This window comes from Nothobranchius furzeri, chromosome 3, assembly GCF_043380555.1.
Source record: "Nothobranchius furzeri strain GRZ-AD chromosome 3, NfurGRZ-RIMD1, whole genome shotgun sequence".
Classification (NCBI taxonomy): Eukaryota; Metazoa; Chordata; class Actinopteri; order Cyprinodontiformes; family Nothobranchiidae; genus Nothobranchius; species Nothobranchius furzeri.
In genome coordinates this window covers 87,441,259-87,461,457 of record NC_091743.1, presented here as the reverse complement: position 1 = coordinate 87,461,457, position 20,199 = coordinate 87,441,259, and the positions used below count along the sequence as shown (strand labels likewise).

At 44.0% G+C, this 20,199-nt stretch overlaps 1 protein-coding gene across 41 annotated transcripts in view; it reads left to right on the top strand.

Moving 5' to 3' along the window:
• The window catches only part of ank2b (ankyrin 2b, neuronal), a 202,816-nt gene that overhangs the window by 124,594 nt on the left and 58,023 nt on the right, over positions 1-20,199 (top strand). For 26 of the 41 annotated variants that reach the window (XM_070549708.1, XM_070549707.1, XM_070549693.1 and 23 more), the window contains 15 exons: positions 455-652; positions 756-854; positions 942-1,040; positions 1,114-1,212; positions 1,307-1,504; positions 5,885-5,983; positions 6,294-6,392; positions 8,395-8,592; positions 8,675-8,773; positions 8,864-8,962; positions 9,059-9,157; positions 9,240-9,338; positions 15,007-15,079; positions 15,834-15,875; positions 19,560-19,701. In XM_070549708.1, coding sequence (XP_070405809.1) covers positions 455-652; positions 756-854; positions 942-1,040; positions 1,114-1,212; positions 1,307-1,504; positions 5,885-5,983; positions 6,294-6,392; positions 8,395-8,592; positions 8,675-8,773; positions 8,864-8,962; positions 9,059-9,157; positions 9,240-9,338; positions 15,007-15,079; positions 15,834-15,875; positions 19,560-19,701 — 1,742 coding nt within the window. Of the gene's footprint in view, positions 1-454; positions 653-755; positions 855-941; positions 1,041-1,113; positions 1,213-1,306; positions 1,505-5,884; positions 5,984-6,126; positions 6,151-6,293; positions 6,393-8,394; positions 8,593-8,674; positions 8,774-8,863; positions 8,963-9,058; positions 9,158-9,239; positions 9,339-15,006; positions 15,080-15,833; positions 15,876-19,559; positions 19,702-20,199 lie in introns of all 41 variants that reach the window. The other 15 variants (XM_070549697.1, XM_070549711.1, XM_070549695.1 and 12 more) reach the window with 4 other exon arrangements.

Below are 20,199 nucleotides of genomic sequence, written 5' to 3'. Positions count from 1 at the left end.
CCTGTGCTCGGCAGCCTCACCTCTGTCAGGGCGCCCCAGGGCAGCTGTGGCTACATCGTAGCTCATCACCGCCAGCGTGTGAATGGGTGAATGACTGATATTTCATTACCACGGTTGAGCCCATGTAGGGGAAACACTGGAAATAATCATTAAAGTTTTTTTTTTTAGTGAACCACACCTTTAAAATTGTAGTGAGGTTTGTTTTGGTGCAACTCTTCTTCTGCCATTCCTGCTAGCAGACCATGTCGTGGTGTTTCTTCCGGCACCACTAACACGGATTCTGCATTCTGATGAATTAGACATGCTGCAATGGTTAGGTGTTTGGTACTGGGAGGACGGGGATGACTGGTTTCTGCTGAAAACCACACAGATGTGGAAGGGAAAACCTTTAGCTGCTAGCTAAAACGGTTCACTAACACTGACTAAACCTAAATGAACTCTCCCCCACGTCTAGAACGGGCTCTCCCCTCTACACATGGCTGCACAAGGTGACCACGTCGAATGCGTCAAACACCTTTTGCAGCACAAGGCTCCTGTTGACGATGTTACGCTGGACTACCTGACGGCGCTGCATGTGGCGGCCCACTGTGGACACTACAGAGTCACCAAACTGCTGCTAGATAAGAGAGCCAGTCCCAACGCCAGGGCACTGGTAGGTCATGAGGCAGGATCCACCTGAGGGATCATCCCGCCAACCTGCAGGAACCCGCTGCACCTTGATTTGTTTACGGTCTCCTTCCTTGTTTCCTCCACAGAACGGCTTCACTCCGCTGCACATAGCCTGTAAGAAGAACCGAGTGAAAGTGATGGAACTGCTGGTCAAATATGGAGCTTCTATCCAGGCCATCACAGAAGTGCTTTACAATTCTTATTGAAATGTGTTCAAAGTGCATGCTGGTATTCAAAAAGCAGCCGTCTGATTGTTTCTGTGTTGTGCTCAGTCGGGTCTGACTCCCATCCACGTGGCAGCTTTCATGGGTCACTTGAACATCGTCCTGCTGCTGCTGCAAAACGGAGCCTCACCGGATGTCAGCAACATTGTGAGTGACGGGAGGAGGAGGAGAAGCACGTTGACCCGTTCGTTCAGTAGGTTTAAGTGTGTTTTCTTCTTAGCGTGGAGAAACAGCCTTACACATGGCAGCCAGGGCGGGTCAGGTGGAGGTGGTCAGATGTCTGCTGAGGAACGGAGCTATGGTGGATGCACGAGCGCGGGTGAGATCACAGCAGCGGGCCTTTTCTAGGACCTTGGTAGGAAGGATTAAGTAAGTGCTGCTCACTGAACACTGGTAACCCTGCTCTCATCCAGGAGGACCAGACTCCCCTTCACATTGCATCCCGTCTGGGTAAAACGGAGATCGTGCAGCTGCTGCTGCAGCACATGGCCCATCCTGATGCCGCCACAACCAACGGCTATACCCCGCTCCACATCTCAGCCAGGGAGGGGCAGGTGGAGACCGCCTCAGTCCTGCTGGAGGCTGGAGCATCACACTCACTAGCCACCAAGGTGGGTGGAGGAGCTCTCCGACCTCCAGCAGTCTGAAAACAAAGTTCAGAAGTTAATGTTTCATTTACCGTACCGTACCATATGTTTTTATGAAGCACCATTTCAAAATAGCATGGCAGCTAACCAAAGTACTGGACAAAAACGCCAAATGCTTGATCAAGAAACGCAATAAGAACAGGCAAAATACATAAGAACAAAGCATAAATAGTCCGAGATAAAACATCCTACTAAAAACAATAAAATAGGAGAACAGTTAACAGCACTATAAAAAATAAAATAATGCGACGAATGATAAAAATATTTGAAATGGCACAAATAAAAGGAAATAAGCTACCAGATGGTGCGAGGTGCCAGAAGTGTGCAACTGAATCATAAAAATGGAATTAAAAACTCAGATCCGGTGCTGGATTGTCATCAAAGTGTCACAGAGGGAAGGCAATGCTAAAGAAGTGCGTTTTCAGGGCCGACTTGAAACTGCTGACAGAGGGAGCCAGACGCACACGGAGGGGCAGAGTTCCAGAGTTTTGGGGCTGCACAAGAGAAGGCACGCTCCCCCCCCCCGGGATTTGTACCGAACCGTCGGAACAACAAGCAGCGGATGATCTGCTGACCGAAGGGCACGGGTGGGACCATATGGGGTCAGCAGGTCCTTCAGATAGGATGGGGATGGGCGGTACAAAGCCTTGTAAACATATAACAAGACCTTGAAGTTAATCCTAAATTTGACTGGGAGCCAGTGTAAATCTGCGAGGACGGGTGTGATGATGTGCATGCCTCTGTCGGTTAAAAATCTGGCCGCAGCATTTTGAACCTTCTGCAGTTTGCTTAAGGCTGAAGCATTAATCCCAATCAGGACAGAATATGCGTAATCCAGACATGAAGTAATGAAAGCATGAATGACTGACTCAAGATCCGGGCGTTTGAGGATTGACTTAAGACGAGTGATGCGGCGGAGTTGGAAAAAGCAGGACTTGACAGTAGCGTTGACTTGTGAAGACATTGAAAGGTCAGGGTCCAGTTTCACACCTAGGCTAGAGGCACATGATTTGAGATTGAGTGGATGAGTTGAGACATCTAAAGCACCATTCGTGTCAGTGGGGCTAAAAAGTATGGCATCTGATTTGCTGTCATTTAGCCGTAGGCAGTTTTGAGAAAGCCAGGATCTGACCTGGGAGAGGCATTCTGACATTAGAGAAAATGAGTGCTGTTGGTTGATTTGAAGGTAGATCTGGCAATCATCTGCATGAAAGTGGTAGTTAACCCCGAGACTTGCTAAAATCTTACCAAGTGGTAGCATGTAAATAGAAAAGAGGAGAGGACCCAGGATGGAGCCCTGCGGTACTCCCCATGGAAGTGGGACATTGGGAGAAGAGCAGTCTCCAACATGAACACTAAAACACCGACCATTAAGGTACGACTTAAACCATTCGAGGGCAGTACCGGTCACACTTGTTTACCTCCTCTCTCTCTCATTCCCTACCTCACCACCGTCTGTGAATTAAAGACCAAGATTAAAGTCCCATAGCTGTCACTCACACTGGTGTGGTGATAATCGTCCTCTGCAGTTGACCCATCCCCATTAGTGAGATGTGAGCTGCAGCTGTGACCGTGCTCAGGAACCATTTGGTGGTTTAATTCCCCAATCCAACCCCTAAAGCTGCGTGCCAAGCAGGGAGGCGTTGGGTCCCATTTGGTACGACCCGACCAGGATTTGATGTCCAATCTCCCAGTCGCAGGGTGGACATGTTACCACTGAGCGGGTAATGCTGCAGCACTTCCTGTGATTTCTCCACAAGTCCGCTGCTTTTTATTGTTATTGCTTGTCACTAACAGGGCTCAGGACAGGAAAACAGGGAATACAGTACAAAGAACCAAAAGATGAACACGTACAGCCGTGCAAAATTTCACAACTTGTGCTTAGAGATTTCCTTTTTAGGGTGTTTGCTGAAATTCAGTTATAAATGCATCATGAACACAGGGAGCACACCGATTCAGCAGCTTAAATGCGATGCACCGCTGACCGTTTGCAGCATTTCTTTCTGCTTACTGAAGCCCCGATGGCAAAGAGCGCCGAGGTGAAATGTTAGTTCAGCAGTTGGAGAGAGCTGTTTGTTTTTTTTAGGGCAAAATGGAAAACTCCCAGAGGAATGTAAACAGATTTGCAGCATCTAGAGACTCGGAGCTACTTTTTGTTTAGCAGAAAATAAAATGAGCCCCAAACATGGACGCCCAAGCATGAAGCTGGAGATGGTTTTAGTACCCTTTGACCCTAAAGCTGCTGCTTGCGCCCGAAGCCTCGGTACCATCTGTGATTCCTCTGCAGGATTTCAGAGATGCTCACCTGAGGGTTCAGCTCTGTTTTGCTTCCAGAGTCAGAAGGACTGATTTATTTATACCGTCACAAGAACAGGTCACATTTATCAGAGTTCAGAGGTCCGGCTCTGTCTTGCTGTCGACACCGTAACACCCTCTCATCCTGCTCCTCTCTGGGGAGAAGGGGTGTGGCTGTTGCCTTGGAAACCAAACCATGAAAGCTTTCATGTTGTAACATCTATTTATAGATATATCTTCTTTTTCTCTCCTCCAACTTTCATGACCCGCGTTACCTGTTTTACCTCTGAACGAAACGGTAACAAACCTTCTGCATCAGTGCTCCCTCTGCTGGAAGGAATCAGGTTCTCTGTAGTGTTGCTTGCACACTTAAATAAATTAGAAGTTTAGATGAGGCTGTAGAAGGACACCCTGGACAGGTCCTCAGTCCACCATTCTCACACACGAAGACAACCAACCGGTCACAGCTAGGGACCGTCTCCAGTTAACTCAACACACATGCAGGGGGAGAACATGCTAACGCCATGCAGAAAGACCAAGGGCCAGGATTTGAACCCGCAGCCTTCTCGCTGTGCAGCAACAGGACTGCCAGCTACCCGCCGTGCAGCCCTCTACCAGACACTAGAAATGCTACATTTAGCTGCTGCTAGTTTAGAATCAAATCAAATCAAAGATACTTTATTAATCCCAGGGGGAAATTAGAGTTTCAGTACACACAATTCAGAGATCAGACACACATGGGCAAGACACATGACAAGAATTGGTGACTGTGGTCATTCACAACCCTGAGTCGTGCTAACTAAATAGAGATCAGAAGGTTACTTGAGGATTGGTTCAGGGGGAGGGAAAAAAAGCAACTCAAGAGTTGCTCTCCCACCAGGAGGGCAGCTTTGCTCTGCAAAAAAACTCCTCAGATAGATATGCAACAGACTTCAGACAACACAACATAAGTGTCCACTAGGTGGGGGTGGTGGGTTGGGACTATCCCCACTTCAGTTCCTGCAGCCACGATAAGCAGCACATGTCACCTCGGTGTGGATGGGGGAGGAGCATTGAGGGTTGGAGGGTTGCAGTGACCCTGGAAGCTTCAGCGGCCTTCCCACAGTCCCGCCCAGGCTGGGATAAGAGACAGAGCTGAGTTGCCATAGCGACAGCACATTCCACATATCTTCTGAGGGGGGAGTTTTCGTTGGAGCCTTGCAGGCTCAAGGGCGCCAGATTCCGATTAGAAATTGTTTTGGGGCCAGACAGAGATAATTTCCTCTCTGTCTTACAGTTTGTTGGTCCTCAACCTCTCAGAATCCCAATAATGGACATTAATCTATCCCAATCCGTGCTGATTCGTCCACTCTCTCCTTGATGGCATCCATCTTTGTGCCGATGAATGAATCTCGGCCAAAGTCCCAAGCTCGACATTTATGTGAGTCTGTGAATTCATAGCACGGTGCAAACCATCTCTGAGCTCCGGGATGAGGCCAATATTCCTCGACAGGTCGTTAATTTTCCAGTAAGCCAGGTAGCCTCCAAGGCCAATCAGCAGGAAACCCGACACCAACACCACGAATGTCCACACGTCTTCAGAGTCCTCCACAGACAGCTGGTCTGTCCCGGAGGGGCATCCGGGAGCCCCATCTCCCGTTCTCATGGTTGTAAAATTTGATCAACCACGTTGAGTGACCAACGGACGAGATCCATTTTAGTGATTTCAGTTTCCAGAAAAATGCAGAAGCAGCCGTGCACCCAGCACACACACACAGACAAAGGGCCCTGAGGATAAGATATGGAGGAGAGGAGGAAAAAAGCGTCTGCACCCTTCAAGAGCCGGAAGAAAACAGAAATGGTTGTGAATGTAAATCCTGTTGCGTTACAACGTGCTGGCAGAGCCGATTTTTGTTGCTCGGACAGAAACATGGAGCTGGACTTAGATATGTCAGAGACAAGCTGGCTTTGAACCCAACAAAGTTGTAAAAAGAAATATAAGCAGTTAAATGGAAGGAGACCGACCTGTTGGGACACAGATCTGACCTTCATTCCTCCTTCTCCCCACAGAAAGGTTTCACTCCCCTGCATGTTGCAGCCAAGTATGGAAACCTGGACGTGACCAAACTCCTGCTGCAGCGTTGTGCCCCTCCTGATTCTGCTGGAAAGGTAGAATTCAACATGAAGTCACTCTGCTGTAACTTGTGCTCGCAGGCTTTGAACCACCAGCGCCATGTCTGGGTTGTACGGACGGTTGTTATTAAATCTTTTCTATCACATGAGTTTTAAACTTGATGGTTTTCTGTGTGGAGGTTCGCCTGACTGCGGAGGCGATGGTAAGTTAGATGTTTCCTCATTTGGATTCAAACACGTGCTTCAAAACTTCAGAACAACCCAGCCTTCCACGGTGCTTTAACCCTTCACATGAATCCTCACTAACTCCTGTTTAATCCTCCTGCACCCCCGTCCCTCCCCACAGAACGGCCTCACGCCTCTCCATGTCGCAGCACATTATGATAACCAGAAGGTGGCGCTCCTGCTGCTGGACAAAGGAGCGTCACCACACACCATGGCTAAGGTGAGAAGCTGTATGACTAAGGCCTAGTCCACACATAGCCGGGCTTTTTGAAAAACGAATATCCGCCCCTCCAAAAACTTGCATCCACACCACCTCGTTTAAAAAGAAAACTGTCCACACGTACCCGGATAAATATGTTGTTAAGGACATGCCAGACCTGTAGGCGGCAGTACTTCCCCCGTTCTTAACCTCGTCCTTCGTCTGTGGTCTTCCGCAAGGAGCAGTAATTCCGCTTGCAAAAACAAACAAGCAGAAAGCGCTTGGACAATTGATAAAGCGAGCGCAGCTCTGAGGGCATCCATGCTGTCGGCTAGTGTAAACACAGGTCGCACACGTGATGTCAGCATTTTTTTGTCGCGGAAAGTGACGTTGCGGACCTCAAAACTCCGGTTTTGTCCGTCCACACGCAGACACCCAAAACGGAGAAAACGCAGATCTTCACTTTGGCCGGAGTTTTTAAAAAGATCCGTTTTCGTGTGAAAAAACTCCGTTTTCATGTGGATGACAGACCAAAGCGTAGCTGCCGGAGGACCTCGGGGCCGCAGAGAACGTTCATGTTTTTAAGTCAAGACTCAAGACCCGTCTTTTTAGGTTAGCTTTTATCTAAATATTTTCTACAGTTTTATTTCTCGTTTTACATGATTATATTTTATTACTTGCTTTGCATGTTCTAAATAATTATACTTTAGCACAGTTTTATTATTTAAATTATTATTTTGCTGTCTATATAATTTTATTTATTACTTATTTTCTAATTTTTGTCATTTATATTAGCTCATTTATTACATTTTTACTCATTTTAATCCAGTGTTTCCTCTGTGGGGGCCCTCTGCCCCGGGAGCGGTGGTCGACTGTAGCTTCCTGGGCGCTCTATAGGTGGGGGTCTATGCCCCCCCTCCAATGAGCCCCCTGACTTAGTGTGGAAGACCTGATGCTGCCGGGGCAGACGGCTCCTCTGATGGCGTTTCCTTGCGTTACCATACTTGGCTCATCTGGACTCAGCCTAATATAATTTTTACTTGTGTATGTGTGTGAGTCTGTGTGTGCGTGTGCTTGCATATGTTTGTAAATGATTTTAACCTGTTATGGGAATCTGGGGTCATTTTGTAAAGCACTTTGAATCACACTTTGTTTGAAAAGCGCTTTAGAAATAAAATTTGATTGATTGATTGAAAAATATCTACGTTTTGGCGGATCCCCGGCTACGTGTGGACAGGGCCTTAATGTCACATCAGTATTGCTAATAAAACCATTTAATATCAAATCTGCATTTAACACCAGCTGCTTTACAAACCCTTTAGTTTTAGGATAACTCCCTTGCTTTCACATGCAGGCCTTCTAAATACTTCAGTTTCATTTATTCAGCTTCAAACTGTCACAAAAATAAACACGCCTACTTAGAGCTCGTGTCTGACCTCATGACATTTTGGCTTGGATCACTGATAAACGAGTGTGAGCTTTTCTCTGAGCTTCAGCCCTGCACCGAGTCTCTAACTATGGTTCTGTCCGGTTTAGGAGGTCCATTGGGTCTCTTGCTCCCTGACCTAGTCCTAGTTGAACTCTGCGAGTCCCCTTCTGTCAGCTCTCTCTGGTTTTGGCCTCTGTTCCCACACGCAGCAGTTCGTTTGCTCGCAGCCCAAGACTTTGAGGCCAGTTAGGTCGATGAAATCTGGCGTTAACATTTTTTGAAGCTCAAAGAGCAGTACCGGTAGCTGGTTTGGTTTTCAGCCCCACTCCAAACAATAAAACAAATGAACCAGGTTTAAATGCACAATCAGAAATAATGGCATGATGAAGGTCAGAAGACTGTCCATCTGACATGTGTGTGTGCTGGTTAAACACCACTGGGTGACTGTGAGGAGCAGTGTGGGCTCAGGGCAAGGATGGACTGCAGGACCCTTGTCGTGGATGACTTGGGCCTGCAGGAGAGATCAGTAGTAAATAAAATCCTTTGAGACTCGGCGTTAACGTCTGACTCCAGTGTCTGTCCCACACCCACCAGAACGGCTACACTCCCCTGCACATCGCAGCTAAGAAGAACCAGATGGATATTGCTGCAGTGCTGCTGCAGTACGGCGCAGAGACCAACATCCTGACCAAGCAGGGTGTCACTCCCCTTCATCTGGCCGCCCAGGAGGGCCACGCAGACATGGCTGCTCTGCTGATCAGCAAGGGGGCACAAATCAACGTCCCCACCAAGGTGATGATGAGCTCAGAGCTCCGGGTCTTCCCTGTGTCTTTACTAGCGCTTCTTCACGTTACTGCTCTGTTTCCTCATGCAGAGTGGCCTGACTGCCCTCCATCTGGCAGCCCAGGAGGATAAAGTATCTGTGGCTGAGATCCTCACCAAGAACGGAGCCAGCCTGGACCAGCAGACCAAGGTGAGTCTAAACCCTCCTCTGAGTGTTGGTGTTTATTACAGTTCCTCGTGTTTGTGTTTTCATTGTCTCTGATGATCTGTTGTGCCACAGCTGGGCTACACTCCGCTAATTGTGGCATGTCACTATGGTAACGCAAAGATGGTCAACTTCCTGCTTCAGAATGGAGCCAGTGTGAACGCCAAGACCAAGGTAGACCAGCGTCATATGCCACCTGGAGTTTGACTCCAGGTTAAATTAGATTTCATCTTCCTCTGTTGATGTGTAACAGGATGTGTTTGTCCCCAGAATGGATACACTCCTCTTCACCAAGCAGCCCAGCAAGGAAACACACACATCATCAATGTTCTCCTGCAACACGGTGCCAAGCCCAATGCTATTACCGTGGTGTGTAAACACTCATACACGCATGGAGGTCCACACCTTTGCAAACACACATCTGATATCTGTTTGATGTTCCTTTTCCCAGAATGGTAACACAGCGTTGGGAATTGCTCGTCGACTGGGCTACATCTCAGTGGTGGACACTCTGAGGGTCGTCACCGAGGAAATCATAACCACAACAACGGTACGCCACACACTCGCCCTGCCGAGGTTAGCTCCTGAACGAGGGGGCTTGGAGGGACACAGATGATACAGGAGATGATTGAACAGATCTAAAATACCTACTTAAACATCAGACTAAAAATATTACAGGTGTCCTTCTGTTATGGAGATTCAATGCAATCTTTCCATCCAAAAACTGAAAAGCTGTTTAAATCAGCATTTTATTAGATCTATATTAAAATCAGGAGCTAGTTCTTCATCCTTTATAGCCAAATGTAGTAAGAGCCGTTGGAGAAGGTCCGCAGGTTGAGCACCCCATATCTGGTTTCAGATGAAGTCGGTTTTGGTGTTTTTATTTTATCTTCGTCGTGCATCAGTACCACAGCATGCTGCTTCCACCACCATGCTTGACAGGTAGTTAACTTTGTGACACAATTAGGGATGAGTACCGAATTTGGTACTTTTAATTCAATTCAATTCAATTCAAGTTTATTTATATAGCGCCAAATCATGACAAGAGTCGTCTCAAGGCACTTCACATAATAAACATTCCAATTCACAGTTCATTAAGCCAATCAGAAATAATGTTTCCTATATAAGGAACCCAGCAAATTGCATCAAGTCACTGACAAGTGTCAGTGACTATACAGCAATCCTCATACTAAGCAAGCATGCAGCGACAGTGGAGAGGAAAACTCCCTTTTAACAGGAAGAAACCTCCAGAGAATCCTGGCTCAGTATAAGCAGCCATCCTCCATGACTCACTGGGGATCAAGAAGACAGAGCAGGCAGACAAAGACACACACACACACACACACACACGCACGCACGCACGCACACACACACACACACACACACACACACACACAGACAAGTAATGTGTCTATAGTTATATTGTGATGTCTTAGTAAATATTGTATTTGGTGAAAGATAAACTTTATTGTATTTATCCTAGTGGATCTATAATTAAACGGATAAACTAGTATTAGCACATCAAAAGTCAATGAAAACAAAAAGTTATTATCAGGACTTTTAAGCCACAGTACCGACTGAGTACCAAGTCGCATCACATGAAACATTGCCTTGTTTTGGTACCCGTGCCGTGCGCCGGTGCAACGTCATCAGTCACTGTGGGCAAGCTGTAAACAGAGCAGCATGGCAGAGAGGGAGTGTTCTGAAGTTTGGGTCCACCTCACTAACTGGGATGGGTTACTGGGTGATGATGAAACCAGTGACAACGATCTGGGTGTGGGGCATCTTAATCTGCTCCAGCAGCTAAATAAACTGATTAAGCTGACGTTAGCTTGGTAGTTTAGTTTTTGTTTACGTAGCTAACGGTGTGTTCTCTTTCTCCTGGGAAGTTCCAACTTCTGAGTAGGAAAATAAAACTGTTTGAAAAAGAACAACAAAATGAATGAAGATACACAGTAAACGTAGTTTACAGCAGAGATGTTCGCTTCAGTTTAATTAACAGTTTATAAAACTACAAGAACCACCATCACACAGTTTATAAAAATACAAGGACCACCATCACACAGTTTATAAAACTACAAGGACCACCATCACACAGTTTATAAAACTACAAGGACCACCATCACACAGTTTATAAAACTACAAGAACCACCATCACACAGTTTATAAAACTACAAGAACCACCATCACACAGTTTATAAAACTACAAGAACCACCACCACACAGTTTATAAAACTACAAGGACCACCATCACAGTTTATAAAACTACAAGATCCACCATCATACACTTTATAAAACTACAAGAACCACCATCACACAGTTTATAAAAGTACAAGGACCACATCACACAGTTTATAAAACTACAAGGAACCACCATCACACAGTTTATAAAACTACAAGGACCACCATCACACAGTTTATAAAACTACAAGGAACCACCATCACACAGTTTATAAAACTACAAGGACCACCATCACACAGTTTATAAAACTACAAGAACCACCATCACACAGTTTATAAAACTACAAGAACCACCATCACACAGTTTATAAAACTACAAGGACCCACCATCACACAGTTTATAAAACTACAAGGACCCACCATCACACAGTTTATAAAACTACAAGGACCACCATCACACAGTTTATAAAACTACAAGGACCACCATCACACAGTTTATAAAACTACAAGGACCACCATCACACAGTTTATAAAACTACAAGGACCACCATCACACAGTTAATAAAACTACAAGGACCACCATCACACAGTTTATAAAACTACATGGACCACCATCACACAGTTTATAAAACTACAAGAACCACCATCACACAGTTTATAAAACTACAAGGAACCACCATCACACAGTTTATAAAACTACAAGAACCACCACCACACAGTTTATAAAACTACAAGGACCACCATCATACACTTTATAAAACTACAAGAACCACCATCACACAGTTTATAAAAGTACAAGGACCACATCACACAGTTTATAAAACTACAAGGAACCACCATCACACAGTTTATAAAACTACAGGGACCACCATCACACAGTTTATAAAACTACAAGGAACCACCATCACACAGTTTATAAAACTACAAGGACCACCATCACACATTTTATAAAACTACAAGAACCACCATCACACAGTTTATAAAACTACAAGAACCACCATCACACAGTTTATAAAACTACAAGGACCCACCATCACACAGTTTATAAAACTACAAGGAACCACCATCACACAGTTTATAAAACTACAAGGACCACCATCACACAGTTTATAAAACTACAAGGACCACCATCACACAGTTTATAAAACTACAAGGACCACCATCACACAGTTTATAAAACTACAAGAACCACCATCATACAGTTTATAAAACTACAAGGACCACCATCACACAGTTTATAAAACTACAAGGACCACCATCACACAGTTTATAAAACTACAAGGACCACATCACACAGTTTATAAAACTACAAGGACCACCATCACACAGTTTATAAAACTACAAGGACCACCATCACACAGTTTATAAAACTACAAGAACCACCATCACACAGTTTATAAAACTACAAGGACCACCATCACACAGTTTATAAAACTACAAGGACCACCATCACACAGTTTATAAAACTACAAGGACCACCATCACACAGTTTATAAAACTACAAGGACCACCATCACACAGTTTATAAAACTACAAGGACCACCATCACACATTTTATAAAACTACAAGGACCACCATCACACAGTTTATAAAACTACAAGGACCACCATCACACAGTTTATAAAACCACAAGGACCACCATCACACAGTTTATAAAACTACAAGGACCACCATCACACAGTTTATAAAACTACAAGGACCACCATCACACAGTTTATAAAACTACAAGGACCACCATCACACAGTTTATAAAACTACAAGGACCACCATCACACAGTTTATAAAACTACAAGGACCACCATCACACAGTTTATAAAACTACAAGGACCACCATCACACAGTTTATAAAACTACAAGGACCACCATCACACAGTTTATAAAACTACAAGGACCCACCATCACACAGTTTATAAAACTACAAGGACCCACCATCACACAGTTTATAAAACTACAAGGACCCACCATCACACAGTTTATAAAACTACAAGGACCACCATCACACAGTTTATAAAACTACAAGGACCACCATCACAGTTTATAAAACTACAAGGACCCACCATCACACAGTTTATAAAACTACAAGGACCACCATCACACAGTTTATAAAACTACAAGGACCCACCATCACACAGTTTATAAAACTACAAGGACCACCATCACACAGTTTATAAAACTACAAGGACCACCATCACACAGTTTATAAAACTACAAGGACCACCATCACACAGTTTATAAAACTACAAGAACCACCATCACACAGTTTATAAAACTACAAGAACCACCATCACACAGTTTATAAAACTACAAGGACCACCATCACACAGTTTATAAAACTACAAGGACCACCATCACACAGTTTATAAAACTACAAGGACCACCATCACACAGTTTATAAAACTACAAGGACCACCATCACACAGTTTATAAAACTACAAGAACCACCATCACACAGTTTATAAAACTACAAGGACCCACCATCACACAGTTTATAAAACTACAAGGACCCACCATCACACAGTTTATAAAACTACAAGGACCCACCATCACACAGTTTATAAAACTACAAGGACCACCATCACACAGTTTATAAAACTACAAGGACCCACCATCACACAGTTTATAAAACTACAAGGACCCACCATCACACAGTTTATAAAACTACAAGGACCACCATCACACAGTTTATAAAACTACAAGAACCACCATCACACAGTTTATAAAACTACAAGGACCCACCATCACACAGTTTATAAAACTACAAGGACCCACCATCACACAGTTTATAAAACTACAAGGACCCACCATCACACAGTTTATAAAACTACAAGGACCACCATCACACAGTTTATAAAACTACAAGGACCCACCATCACACAGTTTATAAAACTACAAGGACCCACCATCACACAGTTTATAAAACTACAAGGACCACCATCACACAGTTTATAAAACTACAAGGACCACCATCACACAGTTTATAAAACTACAAGGACCCACCATAACACAGTTGGTCCAGAGAAGGAAGGAGAGGAACAGGAGTACATGGAGCTGGTTTAGTTTGTGAAACACTTCAATATTAAAATACGAACTGTTATTCAATTTTTTTATTCAATTCAAGTTTATTTATATAGCGCCAAATCACAACAAGAGTCGTCTCAAGGCACTTCACATAATAAACATTCCAATTCAGGTCAGTTCATTAAGCCAATCAGAAATTAGGTTTCCTATATAAGGAACCCAGCAGGTTGCATCAAGTCACTGACTAGTGTCAGTGACTTTACAGTAATCCTCATACTAAGCAAGCATATAGCGACAGTGGAGAGGAAAACTCCCTTTTAACAGGAAGAAACCTCCAGAGAATCCTGACTCAGTATAAGCAGCCATCCTCCACGACTGACTGGGTGGATTTATGGTATCGAAGTTTGCTTTAATTTCATTTGTAGTTTATAACACATGGTCTCCTCATCAGAGTTATTCCAGAGGGATTAGAAGAGGATTAGGACTACATGGAGCTGGGTTTGTTTTAGCGTCATTTAGAAACAGTTGTTGTCAAAAGTTTTCATGGAGAAGAATTTTGTAAGATGATAAAATACAAACTGTTGTATGTTATTTATCATGGTATTTATCAAATAAGGTTATATATTTTATTAAATGGGCGATTTAAATAATTATTAGACACTCAAAATATCGAAAATTGGTACCATTAAGTACTGGTGTCGATTCGTAGGTACCGGGAATTGGTACCGTATCGATTCAAATGTCAAAGGTACCCATCCATAGGCACAATGGTCAGAAGTTAACTATGCTCTCAAAAACAGTCCATTTCTTTGTTTTGTCATGTATTTTCCCTGGTCCACAATCTGAATGAGGAACATTTAACTTGTATACATAAAACCCCAGATATCTCCCTAGAATAGTTTTACTGAATCATCACAGACCAGATCGTAAGCATTGTTCTGTTTCTGGCATTAGCCAAAAAGCCTGCTGGGTGTTCTGCATGACCAATAATTTAGGATTTCCTTTCCTTCTGATACCAGACAGTGACAGAGAAGCACAAGTTGAACGTACCAGAAACCATGACTGAAGTGCTGGACGTTTCTGATGAGGAGGGTGAGTTTTACACACTTATTACAGGGTATCCGCGGGTCCTTAAAAAGTCTTAAATTTGCTTTAACAAATTTAAGGCCCTAAAAATCCTTAAAAATTACAAATAATCCTTAAATACAGTTTCCAAATGTCTTAAATTACCAAAGACTCAATAAACAAGATTCTTTTATTTCTATAAAAAAATTGTGAATTTCTAGTTAGTGTTCAGCATTTTGGGTGTTTGATGTTCAATTCAATTCAAAAATACTTTATTAATCCCAGAGAGAAATTGATTGGCAAGCTGGCATAAGCGGAACCGTACACATTCAGTTGGTTGTGAAAGGGGGCTATTTTTAGATGAGCACATTAGCTGGTTAAGCTAGTGGGAGCTTGCGCCATGGGGAAGTGCAAGTTTAATGGTAACTGGATGTCTAATCCCATGTTCGCGACGTGGTTAGCACCAGTTCCAGGTAATAGCTGGAAATTATAGCTTAAATTTAATTTTAAAAATAGCTTAAATTTGGTCAAAATGGCCTTAAAAAAGGTCTTAAAAAGTCTTAAATTTAGCTCCCTTAAACCTGCAGATACCCTGTATTAGCATCAGCTGGAAATCCTTCAACCACCAGCTTACAGAATTGCACCGCCGGTTAGCTTAGAGCATCTGGACAGCCTCTCTGTTGAGACTCGCCTCAGCCAAACACAACAAATAAGAACATTTAGCTCTGTGGTTGCTAGCAAACATTTCCAGGTATGAAGTGACTGAAGTGTTCACCCACAGCATGGAAAACCATTGATGATGATGCCACCACAGATGAAGAAGGTATTCAGCATGCAGCTCCTGTGTGAGGGCCTGTTGTGTTGATCTATTAGTGCCTAGCATGCTGAAAGAGACGAGTGACTCAAATTTTAGGCACTAACTAGTCTTAGACGCTGAATGAGAGTGTTAGCACTAACTCTTCGTGGAAATCTCAGTTCATTTAGGAAACTCCAGCATGTTTAGCATCAAAACTAACCTCTATCCTTCTTCGCCTCCAACAGAGATATCAAACGTGAATCCGCTGTGAGAACAGCTTTTTGTCTTTCAGTTCCAGGATATGATGAGATTTTCACTGAACACAGTATTGTAGAATTATTTATCCACTGAAACAGTTTACACTCAACTGGCTCCTGTTGATGTGGAGGAGCAGCAGATCTACTCCGAGCCCCTCCCCGATGATGGAGCTTCTCACCCTCTCTGAAGCCAGGAGTACACTGTACGGCTGTTTCTCTCTTTTGAGCCGATTTTCCCCTCGTGCAAAGATCTACAAGATCGGAGAGAGTTTTGCGCTGAGCGTTGTGTGGGATAACGGGGTTACGAAAGGCGATTAACACCACGTGACCAGCTACCGATCAGCACTCGTGAGCTTGCATGAATTTCTGGCGTATTTGATATTTTGCTCATCCCTCATGAGGGTATGGCACTGTTGAAGCGGCGCTGCGAGCCGCTGCTACCCAAAAAGTACCAGAACTGCTCACTGCGCATGCGCAAACGTGCGTCAGCGCGGCTCGACAGCTATTTCCCACCACAGAGTCCAGACCTTAACCCCATTGAGAATCTTTGGGCTTTGTGCAGCCGTCAGACTCTACCACCATCAGTGCAAGATCTTGGTGCAACATTAATGCAACACTGGATGGAGAAAAACGACACCACAGCAAATGTGTGTCACAATCCGAGCTAAAAGTGGTCTACTGAAACATCAGTGTGAAACCCTCTTTTCTCTGCGACTTTTTGGGCCAAGTAGTGTATGACCAATGAAGACACACCACTTGGGTTTAGATCAGAAGGGCCTTTCCTCCCAAACAAACCTCTCCAGGTCTCACCGTTATTTCCCACATGAGCACTGAAGTCACCCAGGAGAACGAGGGAGTCACCAGATGGAGCGCTCTCCAACATCTCCTCAAGGCAGAGTTTCCCAACCCCGGTCCTCAGATGTCCTGCATGTTTTCCCTGTTGCCCTGTTAAACACCAGGGTTTCCCTGCTGCCACACACCTGACTTACATGAACGAGTGATTAACAGGCATCTGCAGCACTCGATGTCCTCCTGAGGAGCCAGTGTAAATCGGGTGAATCAGGTGACACGGGAAACGTGCAGGTCAGTGTGTCCTGAGGGCCAGGGTTGGGGAACATCGCTCTGAGGACTCCAGAAAGAGTGGGTAATCTGAAACTGCAGGTTTTTAACTAAAATATCACCAATGAAGAGACTTATTGATGAGCGATAGCACTGCCTGCGGGCGGGCTGGTTGGACAGGTGCATATGTGTGTGTGCGTGCGTGTGTGTGTGTGTGCGTGCGTGTGTGTGTGTGTGTGTTTGTGTGTGTATGTGTGTGTGTTTGTGTGCGTGCGTGAGTGTGTTCATGCGCATGTGCGTGTGTGTGTGAGTGTGTGTGTGTGTCTGCGTGTGTGTGCATGCGTGCGGGTGTGTGTGTGCGTACGTGCCTGTGTGTGTGTGTGTGCGTGAGTGCATGCGTGTGTGCGGGTGTGTGTGTCTGTGTGAGTGTGCGCGTGCGGGTGTGTGTGTGTGTGTGTGTGTGTGTGTGTGTGTGTGATGAAGTGACGTGAAGCTTTTCTATGAGCTCTTTGAGGTTGAACGAAAGCTCCTGGGAGATATTGAGCCAGCAGATCTTATAGAACGGACTCGTCTTCTGGAATTGTTCTTATTTGATCTTTTTATGTTAACATGCTTGTTTTAGTTAGATTTTTACTTCTGTTTTAGCTGTTAGGATGTAAAAATATTTCTGCTAATATTGTTTTTTTCCCACATCATTAAATGATAAAAGGACTTTTTAATAGAAAGCCCTCTCTTGTACTTTTATTCATATGATTGGGAGGTTAGGCTGGTTAACATCTCAGGTCCTCCTTTAGCGGGAGTCCACCAAGGCCTTACATCCACATCCTGACATGTTTAACCAGGAACTGTGGAGTTTATTCTATTGAACAGCTGCTTTAAATGAACCCTTTTTAGGGCAATCATTGAAATATTTAAAACTTTTAAATTTCAACCCCAGGGTGTTATTGTAGTCCAAAACCAAAGTGTATTTCTGTTGTTAAATCTTTTTTTCATGCAGAAAATCAGAGAAAACAAAGTGATGAAATATGGACGTTGGCCCTGTTCTGGTAAAAGAAATCCCAAAATAAAACACATGAGCAAGTTAAATAAACAATATTTTGAATAATACAGATGATTATAAGACATTTGAGATCAATATAGCTCATTTTAGAATGTATTAGAATAATTAGAATAATACAGAATAAATCACAACTATTAAATAATCTAGTATATTTTTTTAAACGGATTATTGTGGAAATTTTTTGAAAAGATGTTGAACAATAGATACAATTTCTGATCAAATACAGGTTTTTAGAATATTTTAGAATATTTTACATTTGATGATCTGCCTCAATGTCATCTTCCTCCTGTTCATCATCATCATCACTGATGGCGAGATTGGTGGCAAAATAATTGTTCCCAGAGAAATCTTAGTTTAAAACTCTAAAATATATTCGATATTAATTATAACTGTTATTATTACTGTTACCATGAATATTAAGATTATGTCTAAAAAACAACTAATTTTACCTAAAAATCTTCATGACGTCTTTAACTTGTTCAGGGCGTACGTTCAAATATGCTAGATCTGATTTTCATGCTAAGACTTCACCAACTTCATGAGTTTAACATTTACACACACGTATCCTTCTTTAGCACAACTAGCCAACCTTCATAAACCTAGCATTGTTGGTTTTAGAGACCGAGCAGTTTTCTGGCTCTGCAGACACATCAGTATTTGGTGAGCTATACTCCGCACTGATTGGTGGAATGGCGCCATGGCGCTAACCGTCACTAGCTTGATCTCTGATGATTGTTTGGGTGAAAATCCTGTAATTCTAAGAGTTCGTGAAAAGACACGCCGACGTCATTTATGAGGTCCGCAGTTGAAGAAGGAGAAAATACGTCATTTTTTCTAAAAAAAACAACAACACTTAAACACATCTATCTGCTCCTGATTCTAATGAAGCACAAGTTCTAATAGTCCAACATTGATGTAAAAGCCGTTTCAAACGAGCTGTCGCCATCTTGTTTCACTCTGCATCATCCCACCCACCAGGCACATAGAGAGCCCTGATTGGCCCACAAAGCGGATAAGGCTCTGTGATTTGTTCACTAAGCAGATAGAGCACTATGATTGGCCCACCATTATGGACCAATCACAGCTCTTTATGTGTTTGAAACCCCTCTAGAGAGCTGTGATTGGCCAGCCAGAATGCTGTTAGGAGCTGCAGAGGTTCCAGTGGAGCGTTCCTAGACCAAACTTTGCAAAGCAAGAATTTGGTCCAGTTCACTAGGCTATGTGCTGACATGAGAGCATCACATGTCTAAGTTCTAGTTGTCTGTGGTCCTTTAATCAGGAAGCAGAGTTCTTCTATCCGAGATGTTTATTCCACCTCTTCTCTTCTCACTGAAGGTGAGGACACTATGACTGGAGATGGAGGAGAGTATCTGAGGGCCGAGGACCTGCGAGAGCTAGGAGATGATTCCCTTCCAGGACAATACCTGGATGGGATGAACTACCTCCGCTTCAGTCTAGAGGGGGGGCGCATGGACAGGTAAAAGCACCTGCTGCAGGGCCATCTTCCCGGGGTTCATCAACATCTAGAAGAGTGACTTTCAATGATCCTTAAGCATCATGGACTCAGACATGGAGCCGCGCCGCATTTGTTTACCTATTTTATCGCATTGCTTAGCTTTGGCCTTCAGCCCATGCTGCTGCTTCACGCTGCCGTTAGCTTCTGCTCACTCAGCTTTGTATGTCCCCGCAGGGCTCCTTCATCCTTGTCAATAAACCATTAGACATCGAGGAGTGTATTTCTTCATGAAGGAGCCAGATACAAGTCGAACAGTAGCATGGATAGACAGCAGTGTGATGGTTGAGCAGCATCAGTATGTACAGTCAGGGATAGTCACATGTACGTGACTTCAGGCATGTCCCTGAATACACCTTTTTCCCTCGAGGTTTGATCACAGCACACCCTAGTGGCCGTGGTGACCTCTGCAAACATTACTTTCCCTTAGTTGTGAGTAGAAGTACCGTTAGCATTATGGCG